Here is a 26955-nt window from a genome sequence, read left to right as displayed (position 1 = left end):
ATGCAAAGAACCTAAAACTAAACAAGCAATGACAGACTCGATTTCACACAGACGGAACACATTAAAATAAATTATACTTATTCGAGGTCCTAAGCCGAATAAGAGGAGTTCGGGAATAGACCCTCACCTTAGCAACAATAAGAGGTGGTATCTATGAACTCCAGCTGCTCAAATGGACTCCAAATCTGAAATCAGATCGAAATTTCGAGTCAGAATGCCTTTCGAACGGTTTAAAACGGGTATTTACGGAAAAGTCAACCCGCTGGTCAAAGATTAATTATTTAATTAATTAATTAAATTAATTAATTAATTAATCCGGTTTTCCCTAACCGATTTCCAATTGATTTTAACCGACCGGTTTAACCTAACCGAATCGAAATCGATTTAAACCGGTCAAACCACCGGTTGACCGAGTCACCGAGTTGACTCACCGGGTTGACTCGGCCGAGTTGGCGAGTCGCCGGCGAGTCACCGGTGTCGGTCACCGGCGGCGACGCGGCGGCTTACCGGAAAGTCAACGGCGGCAACGGCGGCGAGGCGGCGAGGCGGCGGCGGCTTCTCGGCGGCGGACGGACGGTGGTCGGTCACGGCGGCTCCGGCGAACGTTGGTCGGAGACGGCGGCGCGTGGCCGGAACTCGCGGTGGCTCCGGCGGACGGCGGTGGCGCGTGAGTTTCACGCGCGCGCCGAGGCGAATCTTCGGGAGGTGCGTGCGGCTTCGTACGGGCTCCGTTTGAGGCGTGGTTGGTGTCTACGGCTTCGTCTCGACGAGAGGAACACGATGATGGCCTTGGATGTACGAGATGATCAATGGTTAGGAAGTTATGGGTGATTTACTAAACGGAAAAGAAAATGAGCTTAAGGAATGCGGTTTCCGGCGGTTACCTAGGGCGTTTATCGGTGGTGGCAAGCTGAACGTGATCACGGCACACGGTTGCTCCGGCGACGAGCTCAGGTGAGCTTTCTCTCTCTTTCTCTCTCTCTTTTCTCTCTCTCTCTCTCCCTCCCTCTCTCTCTCTTTCTCTTTAAAGAAGTTGGGGATGGTGGAGATGGTGGGTGTGGTGGGGATGGTGGAGATGGTGGAGATAGTGGGGATAGTGGAGGTGGGTCATTACAATTCTCCCCCACTAACAAGGAATTCGACCCCGAATTCACGTCACCAAATTCTCCAATGACACCTCGAAACAGCTCTGGATAATCAATCCTCATTTGGGGCTCGGACTCCCAGGTATCCTCCTGAATTCCGTCTCCCTCCCAACGAACCTTGATCAACATGGTCATCATTCCACGATCTGCTTTCACTTGGCGATCCAATATCTCTACTGGTTGGCACAACCCACGTAACCCTTTGCCAAGGTTTCTAGGTGGTTGCTGCAAAATGAGCTCTGGCTCTCTCACTACTTTCCTCAAAACGGAAACATGAAACACGTCATGGAAATCTGATAACTCTCCTGATAAATCTAGTCGGTAAGCAACTGCTCCAATCCGCTCCAAAATAGGATATGGTCCCATATATCTCGGTTTAAGCTTCTTTAGCTTCCGAGTCTTAGATCCTCCCTGAAATGTCCTCATTTTCAGGTATACTAGGTCGCCAACTTGAAACTCCAAATCTCTTCGCCGTTTATCTGCATAACTCTTCTGACGGTCATGGGCTTCCTTAAGCCGCATCTTGAGCATCTCAACCTGTTCGACTGTCTCTTGAACCATGGCTGGTTCTATCTCACGTCGCTCTCCCACTTCCGTCCAACAAAGTGGTGTGCGACAAGGCCTACCATATAGAGCCTCATATGGTGCCATCCCAATACTCGAATGATAGCTGTTGTTGTAGGCAAACTCGGCTAGAGGTAGATACTTCACCCAACTACCTTCCCAATCTAAAACACAAGCTCTGAGCATATCCTCCAAAGTCTGAATAGTCCTCTCTGACTGACCATCTGTTTGCGGGTGATAAGCCGTACTCATATGAACTTTCGTCCCAAGCGCCTTCTGGAAGGCTCTCCAAAACTCAGACGTGAACTTTGTATCCCGATCCGATACAATGCTGACCGGAACTCCATGCAATCTTACAATCTCGCTGATGTAAGTCTGTGCTAGCTGATCAGCTCTGTCTGTCTTCTTAACTGCTAGAAAATGGGCTGACTTCGTAAGTCTATCCACGATTACCCATATGGCATTCTTCCCTCCTGATGTAGTCGGCAAACCCGTCACGAAATCCATAGTTACCATGTCCCATTTCCACTCAGGTAATGGCAGGTTTTGTAATAACCCGCTAGGAACCTGATGCTCGGCTTTAACCATCTGACACGTCTGACATTGCGATACAGTTGAAGCAACATCTCTCTTCATACCAGGCCAATGGTAATATCGCTTCAGATCCCTATACATCTTGGTATTTCCTGGATGAATCGAGAAACTCGAGTGGTGTGCTTGCCGTAATATCTCCTTTCTTAACAACTCATCATTGGGCACACAAATCCTGTTTCGATACATGAACATCCCGTTGGTGGCTGTATGAAAACCAATACTCTCCATCTCGATCTGCTTACGCAAAGCTTCATCACTATCCTGAGCTTTGCGTATCCTCCATAGTAAGTCTGCCCGCTCTACAGCCTCAGCGCCAACTGACTCTCCCTCTACAGTAACTGCACATAATCTTAGACTAGCAAGTGTCCCAGTAAGCTCCTGGACCTCTTTGGTTCCCGATATATCGCTTCTGCGCCTACTCAAGGCATCCGCCACATGATTGGCTTTTCCCGGGTGATATGTGATCTCCAATTTGTAGTCTGCTAACAACTCCATCCATCTACGCTGCCTCAAATTCAAGTCCGTTTGCGTAAATATGTACTTCAGACTCTGGTGGTCCGTGAAAATCTTCACCTTCTCTCCATACAAGTATGACCTCCAGATCTTTAATGCAAATACAACTGCTGCCAACTCCAAATCATGAGTAGGATAATTGGTCTCGTGAGGCCTCAACTGTCGTGATGCATAGGCAATGACCTGACCTTCCTGCATCAGTACACATCCCAATCCGGTGCCTGACGCATCAGTGTAAACATCATATGGTACCCCTGGCCTCGGGAGTACCAAAACTGGCGCATGGGTCAGCTGTCGCTTCAACTCAGTGAAACTCCCCGAACATTCCTCTGTCCAATCAAACTCGGTGTCTTTTCCTGTTAGCCGTGTCATTGGCTTTGCAATGCTAGCAAAATTTTTGACATACTTTCTGTAGTATCCTGCCAAACCGAGAAAACTGCGGATCTCCGTCGCATTCTTAGGTGTCGGCCACTCTGAAATGGCGCTAATCTTCTCCTGATCTACGGCAACTCCTGCTTCTGAAACCACGTGACCCAAAAATCCAATCTTCTTCTGCCAAAAGCTACACTTACTCAGCTTGGCAAATAACTGATGTTCCCGAAGCTTACCCAACACAATTCGCAAATGTTCAGCATGCTCCTCTCTACTCCGAGAATAAACCAAGATGTCATCTATGAAAACGATCACACACTTATCTAAGTGCTCACGGAATACATCATTCATAAGCTTCATGAACGCGGCTGGTGCGTTCGTCAACCCAAATGGCATCACCACAAATTCGTAATGTCCATAACGGGTACGGAATGCCGTCTTCCGCACATCTCCCTCAGCTATCGCAATCTGGTGGTATCCCGATGCCAAGTCAATCTTAGAGAACCATGAAGCTCCCTGCAACTGGTCCAACAACTCGTCGATACGCGGGAGCGGGTACTTATTCTTGATGGTCACTTTGTTCAAACCTCTGTAATCTATACAAAGTCTGAAACTCCCATCTTTCTTCTTCACAAACAACACTGGTGCTCCCCACGGTGACGTGCTCGGCCTGATAAACCCCTTATCAGATAGCTCCTCCAATTGTTTCTTTAACTCTGCCATCTCAGTTGGTGCGAGACGGTATGGAGCTCGTGAAATTGGTGCTGCTCCTGGCTCTACTTCTATTGTAAGAACGTCCGCTCTAGCTGGTGGTGGCCCTTTTAAAGGCTCAAAAACATCCTCGTACTCGGCGACCACTGGTATATCATGCAGCTTCTGTTGACCGTCCTCCTTAACCATCGAAATGGTTGCCAAGAATCCCTCTGCTCCACTTTCCAATAACTCTTCTGCACGCAACATGGAGACGATAGAAATTTCCCGGTGTGTCTGAATTCCCTCGCAAATGATCTTTCCTTCTTCTCTAGGGATATTAACTCTTGCCTTCGGACAATCCAAGACTACTCGATGTCGCGACAGCCAATCCATCCCAAGTATAACATCGTAGGAGCTCATCTCCATCTCCGTCAAATCTCCGAGCAACTCGACTCCTCCAAGTAGAACTGGTACATCGTGATGAATGCCAACTGCACCCAACTTCTCCGTGCCGGCAGTCTGGATCTGCTTAGCCTTCGGTTCAAAGACTCCACGAAAAGACCAAGACTGGACTAAGCGCGGACTCACAAAACTATGAGAGGCTCCCGTGTCGAATAAGGTATAAGCTGACTCTCCTCCAACTAAAACCGATCCTACACGAGATTTTTACTAACTACACATGACAACCACGAGCCAAAATACCCAAACACAAACAAGTATGGAAAAGACTCATACCTGCTATCGGCTCAGCTCCCTGAGGATCTCCAACCGCAAACACACGTGGAGCGATGGCTAGACGCTTCGGTGGTGGTGGAAGTGCCGCATTGTCCTTCCTCGGGCAATCTCTGATGAAGTGACCTGGCTGACCACAGCCAAAGCAAACATGTGCCGCTGCTGGTGCTGCTGGTGCTGCAATCTGTCTGACTGGTGGCGTATCCAATGGCCTAGCTCGACAAAACTTCGCAATGTGTCCAATCCTACCGCAAGTAAGACACCTCATACACTGCCCACTGTGACTGCGATGGCAACGAGGACATATCGGTAATCCCGACGGGTCCCCTGCTCTCCTTTGAGACTCTGGAGCTTTTCCAGACTTAACATGAACTGCTTTGGCGAGTTCCTTCTCCTCCGCCAAGCCTGCCTCCTGCTCGGCAGCTTTCTCCACCAAATCTCCCAACCGGTGGTAAGTGACTACGCGACACCTGTTACGAATCTCCACTCGCATCCCACTCAAAAACTTTCTAATCAAGTCTTCTTCTGAAATGCCCACTCCTGCAAATCTGCGAAGTTGGTTGAACACAACCTCATACTCCCTGATAGACATCTCTCCCTGGCTTACATGCTCGAACTCGCACTTCTTCCTATCCATCGCTTCCTTCGGAAAGTATTTCCTATCGAACTCTCGAATGAAATCAGCGAAAGTAAGTCTCTCTGGCCCAAAATGGCTCAATCGTATTCCCTCCCACCATATAAGAGCATCTCCACGAAGGTACTGCATAGTCAATCTGAGCGACAACTCTGGTGGACACTCAATAATCTCCAGCTTCCGCTGCAAGGCTAACTTCCAATCGTGTGCAGCTACAGCATCCACTGTCCCGCTAAAATGCTCCATCTCCATGTTTCTCATCTGACATGTCAGCCTGTAGAACCTCTCATTATAAACCGGGTAAACATGAGGTCGCGGTGGTGGTGGCGGTAGATCCTGAACACCATGAGCAAACTGCTGAACTGGACCCTGCTGCAGAGGAACCTGTGGAAGGGGAACCTGCTGAACGGGATCCTGATGATCATGCTGAGCTGGAATCTGCTGATCTTGTTGGACATGAACCAGTGGAACTTGCTGAACCTGAATCTGCGGTCCCTGCTGAACGGCAGCCATCTGACGAGCAACCTCCTGAGCAGCTACTCGGGCGGCCTCCTGAGCGGCCTGCCTGGCTGCCTCCTGGGCAATCTGCTGAAGTGCTTCCTGAGCGGCCTGTCTAGCGGCATCCTGAACCATCTGTCTCAATGCATCCTGATCAACTGGTGGAGCCGCGGGTGGTGGAACTGCGGGCTGCTCATGCTCATCTACATTGTCTCTAACGGCTCTGGCGGTCTGGGCACGGGTGGTTCTTCTCCTTGGCGGCATCTAAAAGGAAAGCGAAAAGTTAACTTACGCTGAACTTTGGATACCAACATTTTAAGGAGCAGTGATATCGAACGAAAAGGTGCTATTTATTTTTATTTTCAAAATTCCCAAATCCCCGAAAATATTTTGAAATCGTGTAAAACCGTCAAAACCGAATAAAACCAGGTCTCCAAAAATCGCCATCCCGGGTCGGAGCCGGGACGGAACCCGCTCTGATACCAAATTGTGACACCCGCCACTTTCAAAATATAATAAATTGATAAAAGCGGAAATAAAATAATAATACAACTCAAATAATAATAATCTTCATATAATATAAAAGTCAATACGGTAACAAAAGGCCAAAAAGCCCAACATCGATAACATCCGAAATATAAAATACGATATAAACCGAAAGTCTGAAATAGGAATAACATAGACGATAAAAGTCCAAAGGCCTAAAGGCCCGATAAAGATAAAAGCGGTAAAAGCGATAGAAGCCCAAAAGCCCAATAGCACCGGTCCGATAATCACTCCTGCTCATCGGTCTCACCTAAAAGGGGGAAAGAATGAGGGGTGAGCGACAGGGGAATCGCTCAGCGAGGTATGGGATGCTACCCCGAAGTCCATGGACCCGGACATAGCACTCCGAATAAATATAATTTAATTCTAATGCATGTCAAACACAGTACCTAAAGTACTCAAGCAACAAACAATGGTCCTAGCGAGGTGCGCACTCGCCGCCCACTAACAGGCCAAAACACTACCGAAAAGGTGCTCGGTTCATACACACACCGAAAAAGTGCTCGGTAACACACGCCCGTAGACGATTTATCGACACTTCCAGTCTACGGCTCAACCGGTCGACTAAAGTTGGCCGTGACCTCCATACAATCCGGCATACAGCAGTCCGACTCTGTATCCGTCTCCAAACAAAAACAATCCTAGCTAAGAATTTACATTAAGTGAAACAATCAATGTTGAATCCTCTAACCCCCTAGTTCCGGTTTATGCAAAGAACCTAAAACTAAACAAGCAATGACAGACTCGATTTCACACAGACGGAACACATTAAAAATAAATTATACTTATTCGAGGTCCTAAGCCGAATAAGAGGAGTTCGGGAATAGACCCTCACCTTAGCAACAATAAGAGGTGGTATCTATGAACTCCAGCTGCTCAAATGGACTCCAAATCTGAAATCAGATCGAAATTTCGAGTCAGAACGCCTTTCGAACGGTTTAAAACGGGTATTTACGGAAAAGTCAACCCGCTGGTCAAAGATTAATTATTTAATTAATTAATTAATTAATTAATTAATTAATTAATCCGGTTTTCCCTAACCGATTTCCAATTGATTTTAACCGACCGGTTTAACCTAACCGAATCGAAATCGATTTAAACCGGTCAAACCACCGGTTGACCGAGTCACCGAGTTGACTCACCGGGTTGACTCGGCCGAGTTGGCGAGTCGCCGGCGAGTCACCGGTGTCGGTCACCGGCGGCGACGCGGCGGCTTACCGGAAAGTCAACGGCGGCAACGGCGGCGAGGCGGCGGCGGCTTCTCGGCGGCGGACGGACGGTGGTCGGTCACGGCGACTCCGGCGAACGTTGGTCGGAGACGGCGGCGCGTGGCCGGAACTCGCGGTGGCTCCGGCGGACGGCGGTGGCGCGTGAGTTTCACGCGCGCGCCGAGGCGAATCTTCGGGAGGTGCGTGCGGCTTCGTACGGGCTCCGTTTGAGGCGTGGTTGGTGTCTACGGCTTCGTCTCGACGAGAGGAACACGATGATGGCCTTGGATGTACGAGATGATCAATGGTTAGGAAGTTATGGGTGATTTACTAAACGGAAAAAGAAAATGAGCTTAAGGAATGCGGTTTCCGGCGGTTACCTAGGGCGTTTATCGGTGGTGGCAAGCTGAACGTGATCACGGCACACGGTTGTTCCGGCGACGAGCTCAGGTGAGCTTTCTCTCTCTTTCTCTCTCTCTTTCTCTCTCTCTTTCTCCCTCCCTCTCTCTCTCTTTCTCTTTAAAGAAGTTGGGGATGGTGGAGATGGTGGGTGTGGTGGGGATGGTGGAGATGGTGGAGATAGTGGGGATAGTGGAGGTGGGTCATTACATACTACTCCCTAACCGTGCGGGTTTTGATGAAAAGAACGTTGATGCGATCAGTAAGTGTATGGATAGTCCGGTTTCAGTGGTTTACTGTTGTGCTGATCTGTTTCGGTTAATGATTAACGATCTGTACAGCGAGTTTAGCTGGTCGTTGTACGAGGACCTTCGCATGTTGGTTGGATGGGGAAGGTTGTCATCAACCAACTGGAACGTGAGGCTGTACCATCTTCAACAAGCTGTCGGTATGCAAAAGGAGGATGCGTTTTCCAAGGACGAGGTTTACGATGATTATGATAAACCATCTGATGAAGAATGGGTGAAGATTCGGACGTTTTGTAGACTCGCTGGTGTCATCTATAAGGTTGCGGAGGAGATTTTTGAGGGAGGGTATTCGACGTCTAATGTTTATTTTCACCTTCTTGCGGAGCTGAAGGTGATGTTGAGGGAAGAGGTTGATAGTGGTGGTGATGGTTATTACTTTTTGGAGAAAGGTGAGAAGGTGTTGAAGATGTTTGATAAGTATTGGGATGATATGTTTCTTGTTTTGGCTACTGCTTCGGTGTTGGATCCTAGGTTTAAGATGAAGTACGTTGATTTCTACTGCTCAAAGAGTGATGAAGGGTCAAAAGCTGTGAGTGTTTTGGAGTATCTACGCAATGTGTATGCTCGCTATGCAGCTAATGATATCTTTCGCAAACCAATATACCCGGTTGACTATGAAGAAGAAGATGCTGATGATGAGGAAGAAGAAGAAGACAAGGAAGAGAATAAGCCTGATGCATACGAGGATTTTGTTTTGTTTAAAGAATATCTCAAGTTTGAAGGAGGACGTTCAAGAGAGTTTCAAGAATCAGAACTCGATTCATATCTCAAAGAGCCAGTTATGGAGTGGAACAAAGACTTCAAAGCGTTGGAATGGTGGAAAGAAGAGAGCCAAAAGTATCCAATCCTCTCACGTGTAGCACGTGACATTCTCTCTATACCGATCTCACGTGCCACTTCGTACGATGCTTATGTTTCGGAGATAAGAGAGCCTCCTGGGTATGTTCTTTCTATGGATGCTAAAGCTGCTAACGCCATGGTGTGCGGCAGAAGCTGGTTATCGCTCATACCAATTTGATGTTGATGGAAAAATTGGTAAGATATTTTCGCTCTCCTTATTAAGAACTTAAGATGCTTTTCTGTATCCTTCATGAAACTTAATAACTGTTTCTGTTTTGGTACTTTTGTTTCCCGTTTCTATAGCAATAGCATGTTCTCTTTTGAAGAGTTGTCTACACAATCGTATTCTTGTGAGAATTAACAGTCTCAGTGATGACTTGATGCCCATTTCTTACAGACTTGATGGTATAAAGTTAATCACTGGATATTGTGACAAGGTTTATGAGTCTAAATCTCACTAGCAAGATAATACTTTACAGTAAAACTTACGTTCTGTTTAGGCATTTGCATAGAAATTATAAACCTGTTTCTAGACCATGAAGTATCATATATAACTTGAATTATTAAGGTTTTTAATATCATGATTTGTTACTAGGGGTGAATCAGCCGAATTCTAACCGACCCAAATCAAACCAAAATGTATGTCTTTCAATTAAAGGTTTTATCAATCCAGATGAATTGATTTAAACCGGACCAAAAAATTGAAGTATTTATTTAATTAGATTAATTAAATATATTAATAATATTAATTTTTTTAGTAAAACATATTTTGATTACTTTAATTTTAGTGTAAGTTCAGGAACAAAAACTACAAAGAACAATTTAGGAATTTTGCTTAATTTATTTATTTATACTAATATACTTTAGAACGATAGATGATTTTATTCAATTGTTATTAATTTTGATGTTTTAATAAGTATATTTTGTACCCTTCTTCAAACAGATACATAAAATATTTTTTATTTTTTTTGTAAGGACGAAAGAGAAAGATGTTTGTCTTAGCGATATCTTCTCCTTCAACCACTCTCATCAGACTATCAAAATAAAATGGGCCAAATCGTTCACCGGTTCGAAAAATCCTCTGCCTGAGTCAGAAGAGGCAGAGCAAAACCGGTACCAGAAAATCTTGGATCCTCCCAACAAGTCTCTCGCTCTTTGGTTCAGGCTTCGTCTTGGGTCCTCTTCTCGATGGTCTCCACTCACGTGTCGATCTCGTGGTTTACAAAACCAGAGCTATTCAAATCGGTCCTCTTCACACCAACATCTGGGTAACTTGTTCCTCAAGAACCCATCGTGACTTTTGAAATCATTTCACAAAACATTCTTAGGCAGCTTTTAAAGGCTATATTATATCTTCATGTGAGGCTGACCTTAAAGATCAGAAAAACGTGAGTGCTTATCCTATATGCAATTTGTGTTTGAGAGAATGTGTAACACTGGTAGCGTTTTCTCCAACGTTTTGACGTCTTGATTCTTTTATGATTCATTCTTTTACATGATAGTAACAAAAAAACGATTAAGATGTCATTTTCTCTTGGTGTAACTACTTATAAATTAATAAAGTTATTGAATTCATAGCCAATAATAATGCTCATCATGAACATATTTGGAATCAAATAATACTGTTGATTTAGTTTACAAATCTAGAAATACGCATGTCACTACTCTCACTTTAAAAGTCAACAGTTAACTATTTAAGAAAAAACTAGCTGAGAGTATTAAAAATGTTATAGTATTGCCTTATAATTGAGATTATAGAATGTCAAAGATCTTTGACAACAACTAGAAGAAACTTTTGAAGGGAGGTATCATGAATTGCAATATAGAATTCATATTTGAGGTTCAAACTAAAGTTTGAAATGTACAAGAACTGCCCCACATTAGGTAACCGGAGATTCATAACTTACATTTCATGGATTTAAAAGCAATTTCTAATCTCCATCTCGTTGTTTGCATCTTGAGCATGAGGATACAAATGTTTTGGAAGCAACAAGGGAACACATTTGAAAAAACAACAATGTAATCATGAAATCGCAATTGAAACTTGGATATGGTATATTTTGAAGTGAAATATCAAAAATGGCATTAGAAAAACCAAATTTGTTTTCTGATTTAAGTTCATAATGTTCAAGAAACAAATTAACAATTTTAGGGAAGAGCAACTAGATTCAAGATCATTAGGAAAAAACAGATCAACTAATTGGTTTATTTAATTAAATAAATCGTAAATATTCTTGTTAATAACAAAATTGACTTTCGTAGGCTTCAATTGGTGACAATGAAAATGAATGAAATGAATATAAAAAAATTGAACAAAATATCATATAAGGAAATGAATTGAAAAATAGAACAAGATATGGAGGAACAAACATTCCTTATCAATTTTAGAAGAGAAAAATACTTCTTCATTAATTCATCAATATATGAGGAACGGAAAGTGGTAGGGTCCATGTGTTTTTAATTTAACAAAAAAATCAACTTAATTGGTATCAATTTTGAAGAACAACAAACCCATCATCATTTTTTTCCTAAAATGTAGTAACCAATTGAAGCCGTAATGTATTCAAAATAATTGTATGAATCAATGGCACATGTCTATGTCATTATTTAATTTCAAAAAAGATTTTAAAACCCACTTCTTCCGTATAGACAAAACACATTCACACGAACAATAACAACAACATAGAGAATTTCTCATTTCGAATAATCTATTGTTTAAAAAGAAAAGATTATCGTTTTGTGTGTGTGTTTAAAGTAAATTTCCTTCTGGTTTTTTTTTTTGATGCAAGATAATTGATGTACTGTTGTATCATATGAATCTGATTATAGTAAAACCCTTGTTCGGAAACTCGCTAGGCGTAACGCGTGCGGCTGATCAGCGCCTAGCGAGTTATCTAAAAATCGGAAATAAATCGGGGAGTACTCGGGGATTTTTAATAGGGTTTTAATTTTCAATAATACATATACATTACTTTTGTCGATTCCAAATATTATTATAGTTTAGGTTAATGAGCTGCGTTACTCCATTTGGACCTGCCAAAACATGATTTGACTAAAAAATGGTAATATTTTATAATTTTTATTTATTTTGTTTTGTAAAATACGAAAAAGATGCAGATGTCGTCATTTTCTTTCCTTCTGCAACCAAACCTTCGAATCCATGGTTCCCAGTTTATTCTTTATTTTGTTTTCACTTGCTTTTCTTGATTTGTATACTACAATTACTTGAGATCTACAAATACTAACAATTTTTCAGAAATCTTTTAGGTTCCAAAAACAACATTACGCAGCCGCCTAACATTATACCACGTTCTCGGCGGTTAAAATACGGGCTACAGTAGAATGCATCCGAATTGACCAAACTCGCCACGGTGACTACCTGCTTCACGATTTTGCGGACGATTACTCGGCAACTCGCCCGCTTTTTAGAACAAAGAGTAAAACCATCACACTAAAAAAAAGTTATCTTCTCTTTCTAAATAAAGTACTGTTCTTCGTTCACATATTTTTGGTCTCAATTGTTGTTGTTTTAGTTATGTTGAGTAAAACTGTTCACATCAATTTAAGGTTCAAAGGATTGGAAGCAAAACCTGTAATCCCCTATATATTAATTGAGAAGCATTTGAAAAATTAGAACTTTAATTTTGTATTAATTAAAAAAAATCTCAAATCCTAGGTGGCACTCTAAATGCCTTCTAAATTTCATTTCAAAGAATTCTAGAGCATCTAATATAAAGTATAATTTAATCTAATGGTGTCACATTATTCCATAATTATATACCACTAGAGAAATTATATTAACCTAAAATATAGGAAGTGTGTATTCTTTCCTTAAATAAAAGCTACGGAATTACCTAATATGATCTACATATATATGACAATTAATGATTATGAATAATAAAGATTTGATAACAATTTATGCATCATTCTTCATTTTTGTTTAAATTTATATTATTAAAAAAAATTAAACAATCACATTAACCATATAATAAAAAATTAGATTTTTTCTTATATGTTATATTTTGAATTTCTTAAAATGACTTTAAATTACAAAAATGAGGAAACCTTATATGTTATATATATATATATATTTTTTTTTTTAAAAAGACTTTAAAATACAAAAATGAGGACACCTTATATGTTATATTTTTCTTATATGTTAGAATTTTCTTATATGTTATATTTTGAATTTTTTTAAAACGACTTTAAACTACAAAAATGTAAGTTTTCCTTAAATATACGACTAAAAACATTAAAATGACATGTATCAATTCGATGGTTGATTTGAAAGCTTTCAAAACCATTTGGAAGATAAAAATCAAAATAATTTAACTGTGAAAACAATACTGTTCACTTTTTTCAAGAATGTGTTCGATGGAAAAAATAAGGTTTTTATGTCATAATTTGTTTAATGTCCACTAGAGAACATTATATTAACCTAAAATATAAGAAGTGTGTATTTTTTCCTTAAATAAAAGCTACAGAATTACCTAATATGATTTACATATATATGACAATTAATGATTATGAATAATAAAAATTTGATAACAATTTTTGCATCCTTCTTCATTTTTGTTTAATTTTATATTATTAAAAAAAAATAAACAATCACATTAACCATATAATAAAAAAATTTGATTTTTTCTTATATGTTATATTTTGAATTTTTTAAAATGACTTTAAATTACAAAAATGAGGAAACCTTATATGTTATTTTTTTTAAAACGACTTTAAAATACAAAAATGAGGACACCTTATGTGTTATATTTTTCTTTTATGTTAGATTTTTTCTTATATGTTATATTTTGAGTTTTTTAAAACGATTTTAAATTACAAAAATGTAAGTTTTCCTTAAGTATACGATTAAAAACATTAAAATGACATGTATCAGTTCGATGGTTGATTTGAAAGCTTTTAAAACCATATGTAAGATAAAAGTCAAAATAATTCAACTGTGAAAACAATACTGTTCACTTTTTCAAGAATGTGTTCGATGGAAAAAATAAGGTTTTTATGTCATAATTTGTTTAATGTCCACTAGAGAACATTATATTAACCTAAAATATAAGAAGTGTGTATTCTTTCCCTAAATAAAAGCTACGAAATTACCTAATATGATTTACATATATATGACAATTAATGATTATGAATAATAAAGATTTGATAACAAGTTTTGCATCATTTTTCATTTTTTTAATTTTATATTATTAAAAAAATAAACAATCACATTAACCATATAATTAAAAAACTAGATTTTTTCTTATATGTTATATTTTGAATTTTTTAAAATGACTTTAAATTACAAAAATGAGAAAACCTTATATGTTATATTTTTTTAAAACGACTTTAAAATACAAAAATGAGGATACCTTATATATTATATTTTTCTTATATGTTAGATTTTTTCTTATATGTTATATTTTGAATTTTTTAAAACGACTTTAAAATACAAAAATGTAAGTTTTCCTTAAGTATACGACTAAAAACATTAAAATGACATGTATCAATTCGATGGTTGATTTGAAAGCTTTCAAAACCATATGGAAGACAAAAGTCAAAATAATTCAACTGTGAAAACAATACTGTTCATTTTTTTAAAGAATGTGTTCGATAGAAAAAATAATGTTTTTATGTCATAATTTGTTTAATGTCCGATCCGATCAACCCATGATGTATTAATTATAGTTTTGTTCCATTATTTTTAATAAAAATTGATCCGATCTATCGGAAAAAAATTATATAATAACAACAAAAAATATTTTATATATATAAATAAAATGATCAAATATATAAAAGAAACTATCGATAATATATACAAATAAACTCACCATGCGCAAGGCGCATGTCTTATCCTAGTACATAAGTAAATAAGAGCTGCTACATCAAAACGACTAATCAACAATCCTACCGAAAAGTTAGCAAGGTGACATCTTTTCTTTTGCTGTCGAGACCGGTTCTCTGAAATAAGCATCAAGCTCAGACTCATAAAACTCTCTTGAACATCCTTCAAACTTTAGATACTCTTGAAAGAAATATTGTGCTTTAATTTGCATGGAAATTTATTAAGGAGGTATTTATTAAGTTGTATCGAACCGAACGTATTAGTTCCCTTTCGTCTAATTAGGTGGTTCGAACATAGTCTTTTGTCTTTTCATTAGGATGTCGAAGACACACGGGTCCGGTCGCCGAAGAGCTTGGGCCGCTTTAAAAAACATTGCGAGGCCTAACTATATTCTAAAGCCCACTTAATGGCCCAGTTACATTTACAAACCGTGGTCCAGCTCATGTAGGGTTTCCGCATCTTCAAACTGGTAGGAGGAACCGTACCTTATATGTCGGAATCAAATCTTGTAAACGCATAAAGAGAAAGATTTTGTGTTTTTTTTCGAAATTGAAGCTTCAGGTTATGTAATTTGTGAAATCTAGGAGAGGATTCCGATCCCGATATGCTTGCAAAAAGTCCAAGACGAAGAAGGATTTACCTCAACGATGAGTTGTTGGGCAGAGGAGATGATCTCGTCGTCTCCGGTGAAAATTTTCCCATCTGGTTCAAAAAAGCTGAACACTTTATCCAAGGATGGGAGGAAGGAGACAACGAGTGTGGCCGATCTTCCAAGGGATTTGGCAGAGGAGGTGTTCTCCAGGCTTCCGGTGACATCTCTGAGAGGAACAAGATCCACCTGCAAAAACTGGAACACTTTAACCAAAGATGAGAGCTTCTTCAAAAAGCACAAGCACATGGGCGTACAAGCAGCATCAACGGTGGTCATGGTGATAACCTGTCAGGGTAAACTCACTAGCCTTGACCATTCAGATCGAGTTGATATATCACTGGTCTATCACTGCGACGGTCTATTGTTATGCATCGCAAAAGACTTCGCTAGCTTCGTTGTCTGGAATCCTTACACGAGCCAAACCTTGTGGCTCAAGCCCCCAAGTCCTCACCCTAGGTTGGACTGGTATTCCTATGCTATAGGATACGAGAACGGCAGCAAATCATCATGCCGCAGCAGCTACAAAATTTTGAGATTTGTTGATCCTCTCCGCAATGGATTTGTTGAGTATGAAATCTACGACTTAAGCTCTAATTCGTGGAGGGTTCTTGATGTCACTTCCGAGTGACATGGCATATAGATTTTTATGCACGTGGCGTGTCTCTCAAGGGAAATACTTATTGGTTTTCTCGAGAAAGGTATCCAGCTAAACCAGCAGTTGGAGAACCATTCGAGGTTGCTGATTTCTTGATTTGTTTCGACTTTACAACCGAGAGATTTGGTCCGCGTCTTAGCCTGCCCTTTCACACTGGGTTTGAATGTACGGTAACTCTTTCTAGTGTTCGAGAGGAGCAGCTTGCCGTGTTACTTCAGGTTGATTACTTGTTGCGTATGGAGATTTGGGTTACAACCAAGATTGAGCCTGAAGATGTTTCCTGGAACAAGTTGTTCTTAGCAGTGAATATGGAACCATTCTTAGATTTTCAGTTTGGAATGTCACAAGGAAGTTTCTTCCTTGACCAAGAGAAGAGAGTCGTTGTGGTTTTTGATAAAGACACAGATATGCGTTTCACTCGCAACATAGCTTATGTCATTGGAGAGGGTGGATATTTCAGACAAGTAGATCTCGGAGAATCTGTAGAATATCATCGTCCTTTTGGTTGCTCATATGTTCCAAGCTTAGCCCAAATCAAGCAATGAGACAGACCAAAGCGGAAAAACAAGAAAGAAGAATTAGATTGTTTATCAGTTCATCTGCAATATCCAATATCTATGTCTTCTTTGGACCAAAATAAGTCAGTCAGACAATATCTTTGTTCTGGAGCTTTCACATCCCTTGCACTAAGATCGTATTACTCTTGATCAACTTAAACTCTGTGTTCTTTTCTTCTTTCATATTTTGACTTATCCCTTAAGAGTTACATATCAGTTGGACTTCTCCAATATCGGAGGAATATACCGTTTCCTGTTTTAAGATTCTAACCAGTTTTCATCTCAGAGGGCAAAAGTATCCACCTGAAAATAAAATCTGCGCCGCAAGAATCGATTTGGATCTTTGTTTCTTTGAGTTTCCAAGCCCGAAGTCGTCGTTAGCAAGAAGCTCTCCCGCAATTGCAGGTCGTTTCCCCTTATTTTGGATTAATACTTACAATTGCGGGAGAACTATTGTATAGTAATAAATGTACACAATATTTCAACGTCGTCGTACAATCCCCTTCCACACGCAATGAAAGTTCAATACTCGTTTCCACACAAACCGAACTAATACCTACAAAAACTGGTTAAATGTTGGTTATTGTTCTCTAAACCATAAACTTAACCAATGACTAACTTAACTAACCAAAAATGACCCGATTAGAGAATATAAACCATATTAAATCAATAAACCAGACAAACCCAAGCTCATATTTAAGAAAATTAGAAACCCTAAAAACCTAAATTATTTGTCTCTTTCGCCAAGAACGTCGTTGATCTTCTGCTTAGCTCCATTCAGGTAAGTGTTCGACAATTATCTCTCTCTCTCTCTCTCTCTATCTATCTCTATCTCTCTTTGTCTCTGTCGTTATTGTTTTGTCTCTCTCTGGTATTGACTCAGTGTCTCTCTGTTTTGCAGAAATCGACAATGAAGCCATAGACTGATATTTTATGGGTTTGGAAAAGGAAATCTCTTCTCTAAACTTTTAGATTTTAGGGTTCTAAAAAATGAAAGAAAAATCGATTTTGGGAGTTTTTAGAAGGTTTCGGGTCGGGTTTAAATTGATTAGTCGGATCTTTATTTGGGTCTGGTTGTACCAGTACCAACTGATATGAACTGGTTTACTATCGGTTCATGTTATAAACCATCCAAATCTCGGTTTGTGTGGAAACGAGTTTTGAACTTTCATTGCATGTGGAAGGGGGTTGTTATACTTCTGTGGTGTGCAATTACGACGAGGTTGAAACATTGTGTACATTTATTACTATACGATAGTTCTGGTGTTGTGGAAATATGTCGTATTTCCCCAAAATAAATGACGAAACAAATCGGCTATTATTGCCCCTACAAAATGATTCGTTTAACCAATTCACTTAAATTGTTTAGATAGTTTTCCTGCAAGTGAAAATTTCACTATGATATTTTATTGGTTCATATGAATATTGATAAATAAAATGACCTACGATAATTTCAGCAAGAAAAAAAATCACTACGAACTTAAAAAATATATATATTGGAAGTATTAATAATGTAGTCACATTGACATTTTGAAATTGACTAATTCTTTTAAAAATTTGTGTTTCGATGTATCATCATCTCTCAGTGGCGAACACTATATATATACCAAAACAAATTTCAATCTTACCGCTTGTTCTGATTTGCTTTTTGAAATTATCCTTTTGTTGAAACTCAGACCTTCTAAAAAGTCTCATCTCTCCAATGTTAACCCGTCTACTTTATTAGGGGGTAAATATATATAGATACGTTATTGTTTTAATAACTCATTGCTTGCATGTTTATAACTTTATATTAACTAGAGTTATGACCCACGCTACGCGTGGGTTTGTTTTCTATATTTTGGTTTTACTTATATTGATTTAATCTTTAGCTAAGTGTATTTTCTAAAATGTAATAAATGTTTTTTTTACCAAAAAGTGTAATTAATGTATTGATTATTACGTAACATTTTTATTACTTAGTTATGTTGAAGCAATATAATATTTATTTATTTATTTTTTCTCATTTCATTTAATTTAGTCATATGTTTTTTTATCTTATAATGTTTTGTTACCTTGGTTATTTTCTTACTATCTTTAGTATTTTTGTGTCTTATTTAATCACATTTTTAAGTAAATGTCCTTTTTTATAAATTTAAATATATAAGATTTAGCGCTTTAGTAATTTGTAGATTTTTTGAACGTCTAGTTAATTATGTTATTACAACGATGCAAAATATTTTCTGAGATTACATAGACAAATTATACCTTGTGGATGTATAATTGTCTTTTTTTTTTAATTTTTGTTTTAATTATGCTATCACATTACATAGACGATTCTAAAGCCGACAATTTTACAACCTTATGAGAATACACGTCTGACTACACCATTCTGAGCCGTCCTATGAGATCCATATTCGATGGTACACCCGGACCATCATGAAGATCTCTTGTAACTATTTTCTCCATAATATACATAATTTGCATCCCGGACTGACCTCCGAGTGTAGAAGCATTAATGAATCTTTAATTAAACTATTAGACTAAAGGGCTTCTACGGTAATTCATAGATTTAGAAGAGAAAATTATATGATTTTAATTAAACAGAAAGCTGAATAGACGAAACTTATACCTTTTTCTGGAAAATTTCATTTACGTAGAATTTGAAAAACAGTAGAATACATACATGCAAAGAGTAATAAGTTTGTAGTTATAACTTGCAGCCTTGTCCATTTTGTTACCATATTCTTTTCCTCTTCAATAAGAGAGTTTGGGAGTACTTGTAAGGCTTCATTTTTTGAAATATATATGTAAATTTCCGTAAAACTGATCAATGGTTCTATCTTATATATTAAAACATAAGTCATAGCCTTGATTCATGTATGATTTTTTAAAAAATGGACCTAATGGACCTATTCCTAGAAAGTCATGTTACATTTAATCTCTAATTTTATCATTTAAGTTTTGGGCCTACCAAAAATTTTTATTGGGCTATCAATAATTGAATTTAAACAATAGATGATTCATTGAATTTATAGATAGTATAAATTAAATAGATATAATTTAATGTTGTAATATTATACATCCATATGTTAATTATTTAAATATTTGTCGATGCTAACTTTTAAAATTATAAAGATTTTTTTAAATAACAAAAATCAGATTATCTAACAATGATTAATCTTTACTACCTTAAACCAATGAAAACAAATTTCAAACTATATAGTTTATTTTAAACATTAAACAAAACTAAATGTTTAATTATTTACTCGATAATATAAATCTATGAAGGGAAAAATATATTTTTTAAAAAACTTTCTAAATTTGTGAAATGTTACAATATCTTTGAATATGACAATAAAATAATATTTTGCTAATATTTATATATATAGTTACGATTTTAATAATGAAATAATAATCCAAAAATATATATATTGAATAAGATACAAATACATGTGAAAGTTTGAAACAATCTATTCAATGAAAAAAATATACCGTAAATTTATCATGTTTTAAAAATTGATAGACACATATATATTATAATATATACCAATTTAGAATTGAAAACAAAATGTTTATATAAAAATAATGAAAACAAAAACCCGGGCGGTTGCGTGGATCGAGATCTAGTTTGTTTTAATTGTTTAGTTAGCAGCAATCCTCAATTCTATTTTTATACGTAATATTATTAAAGAAAAAGATTTTTCTATTCTAATATCTGTAGTATACTATCCAGTTTAAAATTTGAATTTGTTTAAGTTAGATATGAGTTTGATGATACTTTTACTTCATATATATGAATGAAAATTAATGATAGCTTTATATATAAAGTTTTCTTTAAATGTACACATTATTAAATATGCTATTTGAACTTTTCTTTGTGTATATATAGGATTAGATGTATGATGTCCCATGATGACTTGTTGACTTGTAAAAGAGGTCATAGTTTTGGTAAAGCAGGGTGCACAATTGAGAGGAATCTAAAGTTTTTGAAGATAATGTGAGCGCCCAAGAACGGGAAAATTAATTTTTCCCTTAAACATTTTAGCAGAAAAAAGAGAGCAGAGAGATGTCTAATAAGGAACTCGCGTTTGTATGGTATGAGAAGGGTCTAAACTTCGAGATCAATATTGTTGTAGTGTGATCCAAGTTAATGGTCTGCTCGCCTCTTTATTCATCCAAACGTCGACAACAAATGAAAAGACACGAAAATAAAATAATGTAAAAGGTGCTGATCAAAATAACAAACATAAGTCTTACTTTGTATTAAAAATTTAAAACCCAACTTTTAAATTACGAAAACGCAACACATGCTTGGAAGGAGAGTGCCTCAATTTCACAACTCATTATTCATTATATAAAAAAATATGAAAAACAGAGAGTTCAAAAATAGTTTGGATAAAGTTATTCTATACTCCCTCGTCATTCTCGTCCTCGGTGTTGCAACTATCGTTGCTGCTCCAGTACTTCAAGGTAGATCTAGGCGCCGACGATACTTGCCAAGCTTCTCATTTGAGTAATTCATATAGTACTGCACAGTAAATAAAAAATAATGTGATCCAGCTAAAGAACGTAATTTGCATCAACATTACTCAAAAGCGGAGTCTTGAAGATCTACCAAACTCCTTCATATCTTCAATGGTACTTTCTCTGGTAAGCAAAGAACTTCAGTGACTGCAACAACAACAAAACTGAGTAACGATCCATTCAAGCGGGGTTTACAAAAGAATTCTCTCAGTCAAATTAATGATAGGAAAGTTTTTTTCGTTCATTGTACTTATACCAAGTCGCTGAAACAGACTTTTGTACGCTGTTCTTTTCCTCAAAAGATTATGTGCCATCAGTTTTGGTGAAGGATGTTTGTATTTCTCGCCACCTGAAATATATATCTGAACGTTAGTGTATATTGAACAAAATTGTTTTTACCCTAGCCCCGCTTAGCTGCATATGCTGTGTTGTGATTTTCTCTAAGGCCTCTTGAACTGCCCTTCATCAATACATCCTACACCGCACGAGAATGCAATTTGAACTTGGGATCCACATCATCAACTTTTCTTTACATTTCTGCCACTTAAAGTGACTTACTGAATTATTCAAAGAAGATATTAATTTAGGTCACGCCTAGGAACTGGTACCTTATGGCTTATGTCTCTGCTGCTACCTCCCCAGTTAGTCAGTTACAGAGTTCACTACCAGTTTTTTAGCTGACGTACTCCTTTAAACACCATCTGTTGAAAAGAAACTTATGGTCAAACTTGCAGCTAATACATGAAAACATTCAGATTTTAAATAGAATTAACCAAGCATAAAAATATCTTTGTATCATGGGAACTCCAATATATATGGTAAAAGACAAAACTTGTTCATAGACTCATAATTAAAGCAAGAAATTTTTAATGTAATATGATTTTTACTGGTTCAGAGTTAACACGTCTCATGATCTTTACAGCTATTTATATTAATTGGTAAAAAAAGCTCGAACCTTTTGGGACGAAACCGACTCCAAGTCATCATATTATGTTCGAAGAATCTGAAAACAATTAAAAGAAGGAACCACAGAACCATGATTTGTAAAATGTATAGCCCAAAGGTGGCAACTTTGCAGAATTAATCTAGAACCAAATTATGGAAATAAAAACCCAGAAGGTTATCTCTAAATTCAAAAAGAATTTATACCTTTACACAATAATTGCGTTTGGTAGGGGGCGGAGATGGTGGGATTAAGAAGTGTTGGAGGAGGAACCTCATATCACCACAGCAAGAACTTCAACAGCTCTACTTGTTCTAAAACTACCAACGGACATAGATCGAGCTTGTGAACGATTTCAAAACCATCAAGCTCCCTATATATATCCAATAAAAATCTTAAAGTATAGAGTAAAAGGAAACTTTGCGGTGGATTTAAAATATCAAAGCTTTGTCTTCTTTTGTGGAGGTTGTAAATTTTGCTTGGGTGAAAGATTAGATGAAGAAATTTATATAGGAGGAGAAACAAAGAAGGTGAAACGAAATCATGAAGAAAGGAATAAAAACATAAATGAATGTTTTAGAGTGGGTTGATAACGGTGAACTGCAGAATCTTGAAAAGACGAAACGGTAAAAACGAAGGAGAAGAGTCGTAAACTATCAATTGCAATGAACCTGAGGTCTGGGAGAGATAAGTTTGAAATGGGCCAATTCAAAGCCCACATGAATGGTCTCTATCGAATGAAAGATGAAATGACGTGGCGATTTGGAAGCTTCTGATAGGTTGATTTTCTTAACCAATGTGGCATGGCTAGAATTTGAGGATATCCTCCTTTTAATATTGTTAGATTTCATTTACTCTGTTACTCTGAAAATTTGAGTGAGAAGGTTTTTTGTCTTTTATGTGTGTGTGTGGATAATGCGAGAAAAAAAAAACAGATTTGAAGATGGATGTGCGTGATATGAAAGTGGTTGGAGATGCTTCTTTTGATGCTGTGATTGATAAAGGTAGATTGTTTGATTATTTCCATTGTTGTGTGTTTCATGTAATAACATTGTTTGGATGTTTTGTTTGTGTGTGTGTGTTTTTCAGGAACCTTAGACTCTATTTTGGTGAGTGATGTCTGCTTTCTCTTTACTTAGGCTATCTCAATGAAAGTCTGACCTAGGCCTGGGCGTTCGGCCGTCAGTTTCGGTTTGGTTGATTTGGATTTTGGATTTTCGATGTAATGCTCATAAGTTCCATTCGGCTTTTATTGATTATCATGTCGGTTTCGGTTCGGTTCCTTCCGGATTTGGTTCGGATCGGATGGTAACCGATATTCAAAATCGTCCAAAAATACATTTTTAAACCTCGAAATGGACAAAAAAAATTTTAAAATATAAAAATAATTCACAAATCTAATTAAAAATTAGTTAAAATATCTAAATTAACTAAAAATTATTCAAAATAATAAATAAAACAAACAACAAAAATATTTTGAATACTCTAAAATATTTAAATCACCTTAACATATATAAAATATTAACATATTTAACTAATTACGGATATCTTCGGATCTTAGTATGGATTTCGGTTCGGGTTATAACCAAATCCCAAAGTATTAAGCTCATAAGTCCCGTTTGGATATTTTTGTATAACATTTTGGATCCGGTTTCGGTTTTTCCGGTTCGGATTTAGATATGTACTTTGGGTTGGGGTAAAAATGCCCAGGCCTAGTCTGACCTTTTTAATGTTTAGTGTGGGAGCAATTCGAGGCAACACTCAACGCAGATGCTTGAGGAAAGTTTGGAGGTAACTATATGATCCGCATTCTATGTATGACGTGAATGTGTTTTATTTTTCTTTCTTTTTCCTTTTCATATATAATGAAGCAGTTGATGAATAAACTATATAGGGTACTCGAGGATAAAGGAGTCTACATCCTGGTATAATCTTCGAATTCGAGGTTTCGATTATGTGTGTTCTGTTTGTTTATTTGCAGATTTGATTTTTTAGATGAGTTGTCTGTAGATTACATATGGAGCTCCGGATTACCGACTTAGGCTGTTTAAAGACTCACGCTCTTGGACAACGAAACTCCATGTGATAGGTCTGCTATAACTTAGAAACCATCGTTTGTGGATTCGTGTCTTGTACAATATTGGTGGATAAAAGTTCCATGTTCTGTTCTTGCAGACAAAAGTTCATTAGAAACGTCAAAATGGGAACTGACGAAACCCATTCCTCTAGATACTGAGGGAGGAAGTTCAGTGGAATCAGCAATTGGCAAAAGCCCTGACGTCCACAACATCTACGTCTGTATTAAGGTGTGTTGTCTGATGCTTTAGCTAAGTTGATGTTTCTATGTTTGTGGAATACTATTTGCATCCGGCTTTATCACATGACTAAACCACACACTCTTCCACATAGATCATGCAAAAATCTTATAACTCGGTCTGAGTCCCACCTTTGTCTTTGTTCATTTGGAAATTGTCTTTATCTCATGAGGGAAGCAGACTCAGCTTGAAGTCATGAGAATCTTTTTTCTGCTCGTTGCTTAGGTCCTACAAGGATTTGGGGTTTGTTATATTTATGTGCAACAGTGAAGACGATCATATCTTGGATTCATGTTTTACTTCCAAATTAGAGGAGGAACAAAAGTTGTATTTTAGCATTCTTGGCTCAACGTTGGTTGCATTCAATATTTTAGCATGCCTTTTCTTAAAAATAATTTTCTGGCCTATCAACATTATATCTGCAGATAATGTTTTTGTTAAGAAAAGCCTTATTTAGTCAAAATCAAATTGTAGTGATAACCAAAACCGGAGTGGAAGAACTGTATGATTCCAACCATGAACCACTTGATCATCAAAGTTTGTAATCATTGAAGCTGCTCGTCACTCGATGACAAACTCTTTTATTAAAAGCCAAACTAGCTGCCATTACAAGACTACAATGGAACCAGACAGGAGCATAACGAAGAGAGTCTGCAACGAGGATGGATCAGGATCTCTGGCTAACCTTGCGTCCTGTTAGCTTCTCTGACTCAAACAACATGTGGTTGATGAGTCCCCGAGCAGCACTGCCAAATACCAAAACATAAACATTTTGAATCATTCTCAACTTTTCACATAAGACGATATCCCATGAGAACTTCGTAATATATGAAGCATATATCACAAGTTACAGCATTTACTAGAGGCTAGAAGAGAAAAAGGGAAAAACACTCACTCATCCTTTAACTTGTGAATCTTCTCGGGGTCAGTCTCATTCATGTGTTTCTTAAATTGTTGCCTCACCATACCAACCACCAGCTCAGTGTTGTGTTGCTGCAATACAAAAAACAGAAAAAAAAAAAAAAAGAGGTTTATTTACATACCAAACCTTTAACCTAGTGCGGAAAAGCCAAATCTTTCTCACGGAAACAAATAAAAAGATGATGAGAGGATTATTATTCTCAAACTTGTCTGGCTGCATAACATCTATACAAAGGTTCAGACTTCACTTGAGTCAAACTGCATTCTAATATGCAGAAGGCTACCCACTCTAAAAGGCACATAAGAAAACACAAAGTACAATGAATAACTAAATGACCAAGGAACATTGATAAACTTCGATCAGCATCCAGCAAATTTTTTTGCAATTATTCCATTATCTAATCATTACCATAGTAGAAATATGGATTACAATCATACCAAACACTATACCAGCGAAAGCAACAGTGTCTGAATCTGACATATTAAAAGCAACAGAGAAACAAATAGTTGAGAGAAGCCTCACCTGCTTACCAATGAATGTAGCTCTACGAAGACATTCTCGGTACAACTGCCCATAAGAAGAAACAGACGAATACATCAGTACAAAAACATTTTAATCAGGACACTGTAATAATAAAAAAAGAATGAAACCGATGATACAGACCCTAACAACATTGTTAGCGAGCTCAGGAGGCAAAGAACCTTGTAGAGTCGGCATCGTGCTTATTTTCCTGTAGCAGCAACACAAGAATCGCAATTATCGCTCAGAAACCTATAAACCCTGAAAAGCTGTAGTCGACGAAAGAACAAGCTTTACTCTTTCAAGCCACCATTTCAAATGAAAATGAATTTTTTTTCAAAAAAAAAAAGCCTAACAATTAGGCGTGAAAAAAAATCATAGCTTTTTTGAATAAAACCATCATCAATTGAAATACCAATCTGAATCTCAGCTGGGATCGTAAATAATATGAAATGAATAGAATTATTCAAACCAAAATCCACGGAGACGGATATTTAGACACAAATAGATCGAATTCTTACCGGCGATATAGAGAGACGGTGAGAGAGAAGCGTTCAATGGGGGCGAGAGTTTGGGATTTTCAGATTTCAGACTTTCAGTTCAGGTGTAAATAGCTAACGGGCCGAAAATAGAGGCCCATTAATTCATCAGATTAATCGAAACGACCTCAGCCGTCCAAAGGGACAGTAAAGACTCCAACTCCTTCAGAGACTCTACCCCAGTACTAGCATTCCCGCCTAAATCATAAATAAGAATCGCATCGAAAATCAGGTATTGTTTCTTCTTCCCTGTTTAGTTTCATCAAGTCATGTCTCTCCTGAGAGCTAAATTCGGACTCCTACTGATAATATACGTGTGCTAGTTTCTCGTTAATGGATTTTACCCCTAGATTCTTCTAGGGTTTATTCTCTTCCTTTTGTGAATCTATCTTTGCGTATATCTCTCTCTGCGTCTTATTGTGTATATGTTCGTTCTCTACTGATTCTAGTTTCTTCGCA

The 26955-nt window shown here is 37.7% G+C and overlaps 4 protein-coding genes, 1 long non-coding RNA gene and 1 pseudogene across 9 annotated transcripts; 3 read left to right on the top strand and 3 right to left on the bottom strand.

The window, feature by feature from the left end:
- Positions 1-4282: 4282 nt before the first annotated feature.
- On the bottom strand, positions 4283-8031 carry LOC125584523. 2 transcript variants are annotated; one of them, XM_048753137.1, is made up of 4 exons: positions 7880-8031; positions 7510-7782; positions 7127-7184; positions 4283-6009 (listed from the first exon to the last, which is right to left on the bottom strand). In XM_048753137.1, the coding sequence occupies exon 4, from the start codon at positions 6007-6009 to the stop codon at positions 4555-4557; it is 1455 nt and encodes a 484-aa protein (XP_048609094.1). In that variant the 5' UTR covers positions 7127-7184; positions 7510-7782; positions 7880-8031; the 3' UTR covers positions 4283-4554. The 2 variants fall into 2 exon arrangements, with proteins under 2 accessions (XP_048609094.1, XP_048609095.1); XM_048753138.1 differs by lacking the exon at positions 7880-8031 and having other exon boundaries at positions 7510-7822.
- Positions 8032-8060: 29 nt separating this feature from the next.
- Positions 8061-9224, top strand: LOC106384342 (zinc finger BED domain-containing protein DAYSLEEPER-like). Its single transcript, XM_013824321.1, has 2 exons — positions 8061-8796; positions 8911-9224. Exons 1-2 carry the CDS (start codon positions 8061-8063, stop codon positions 9222-9224), a joined length of 1050 nt encoding a protein of 349 aa, XP_013679775.1.
- A 6126-nt stretch (positions 9225-15350) lies between these two features.
- On the top strand, positions 15351-17016 carry LOC106389218 (annotated as a pseudogene).
- A 3259-nt stretch (positions 17017-20275) lies between these two features.
- On the bottom strand, positions 20276-21983 carry LOC111204540. The gene is made up of 4 exons (XR_002657010.2): positions 21867-21983; positions 21515-21733; positions 21350-21405; positions 20276-21262 (listed from the first exon to the last, which is right to left on the bottom strand). It is a non-coding gene; the product is annotated as an uncharacterized LOC111204540 (long non-coding RNA).
- A 1187-nt stretch (positions 21984-23170) lies between these two features.
- LOC106389219 lies at positions 23171-24984 on the top strand. 3 transcript variants are annotated; one of them, XR_007321440.1, is made up of 6 exons: positions 23171-23205; positions 23291-23310; positions 23939-23992; positions 24096-24126; positions 24212-24290; positions 24377-24984. XR_007321440.1 is itself a non-coding variant. In XM_022697663.2 (5 exons), the coding sequence occupies exons 1-5, from the start codon at positions 23904-23906 to the stop codon at positions 24739-24741; spliced, it is 375 nt and encodes a 124-aa protein (XP_022553384.2). In that variant the 5' UTR covers positions 23356-23903; the 3' UTR covers positions 24742-24984. The 3 variants fall into 3 exon arrangements, 2 of the variants coding, with proteins under 2 accessions (XP_022553384.2, XP_048609091.1); XM_022697663.2 differs by lacking the exons at positions 23171-23205; positions 23291-23310 and having other exon boundaries at positions 23356-23992; positions 24377-24507; positions 24697-24984; XM_048753134.1 differs by lacking the exons at positions 23171-23205; positions 23291-23310 and having other exon boundaries at positions 23357-23992; positions 24377-24507; positions 24742-24984.
- A 37-nt stretch (positions 24985-25021) lies between these two features.
- LOC106385815 lies at positions 25022-26582 on the bottom strand. 2 transcript variants are annotated; one of them, XM_013825713.3, is made up of 5 exons: positions 26479-26582; positions 26102-26168; positions 25961-26005; positions 25412-25509; positions 25022-25262 (listed from the first exon to the last, which is right to left on the bottom strand). In XM_013825713.3, exons 2-5 carry the CDS (start codon positions 26153-26155, stop codon positions 25184-25186), a joined length of 276 nt encoding a protein of 91 aa, XP_013681167.1. In that variant the 5' UTR covers positions 26156-26168; positions 26479-26582; the 3' UTR covers positions 25022-25183. The 2 variants fall into 2 exon arrangements, with proteins under 2 accessions (XP_013681167.1, XP_013681168.1); XM_013825714.3 differs by having other exon boundaries at positions 26102-26226; positions 26479-26576.
- Positions 26583-26955: the final 373 nt, after the last annotated feature.

This window comes from Brassica napus, chromosome C3, assembly GCF_020379485.1.
Source record: "Brassica napus cultivar Da-Ae chromosome C3, Da-Ae, whole genome shotgun sequence".
Lineage (NCBI taxonomy): Eukaryota > Viridiplantae > Streptophyta > Magnoliopsida > Brassicales > Brassicaceae > Brassica > Brassica napus.
This window is presented reverse-complemented; position numbering and strand designations above follow the sequence as displayed.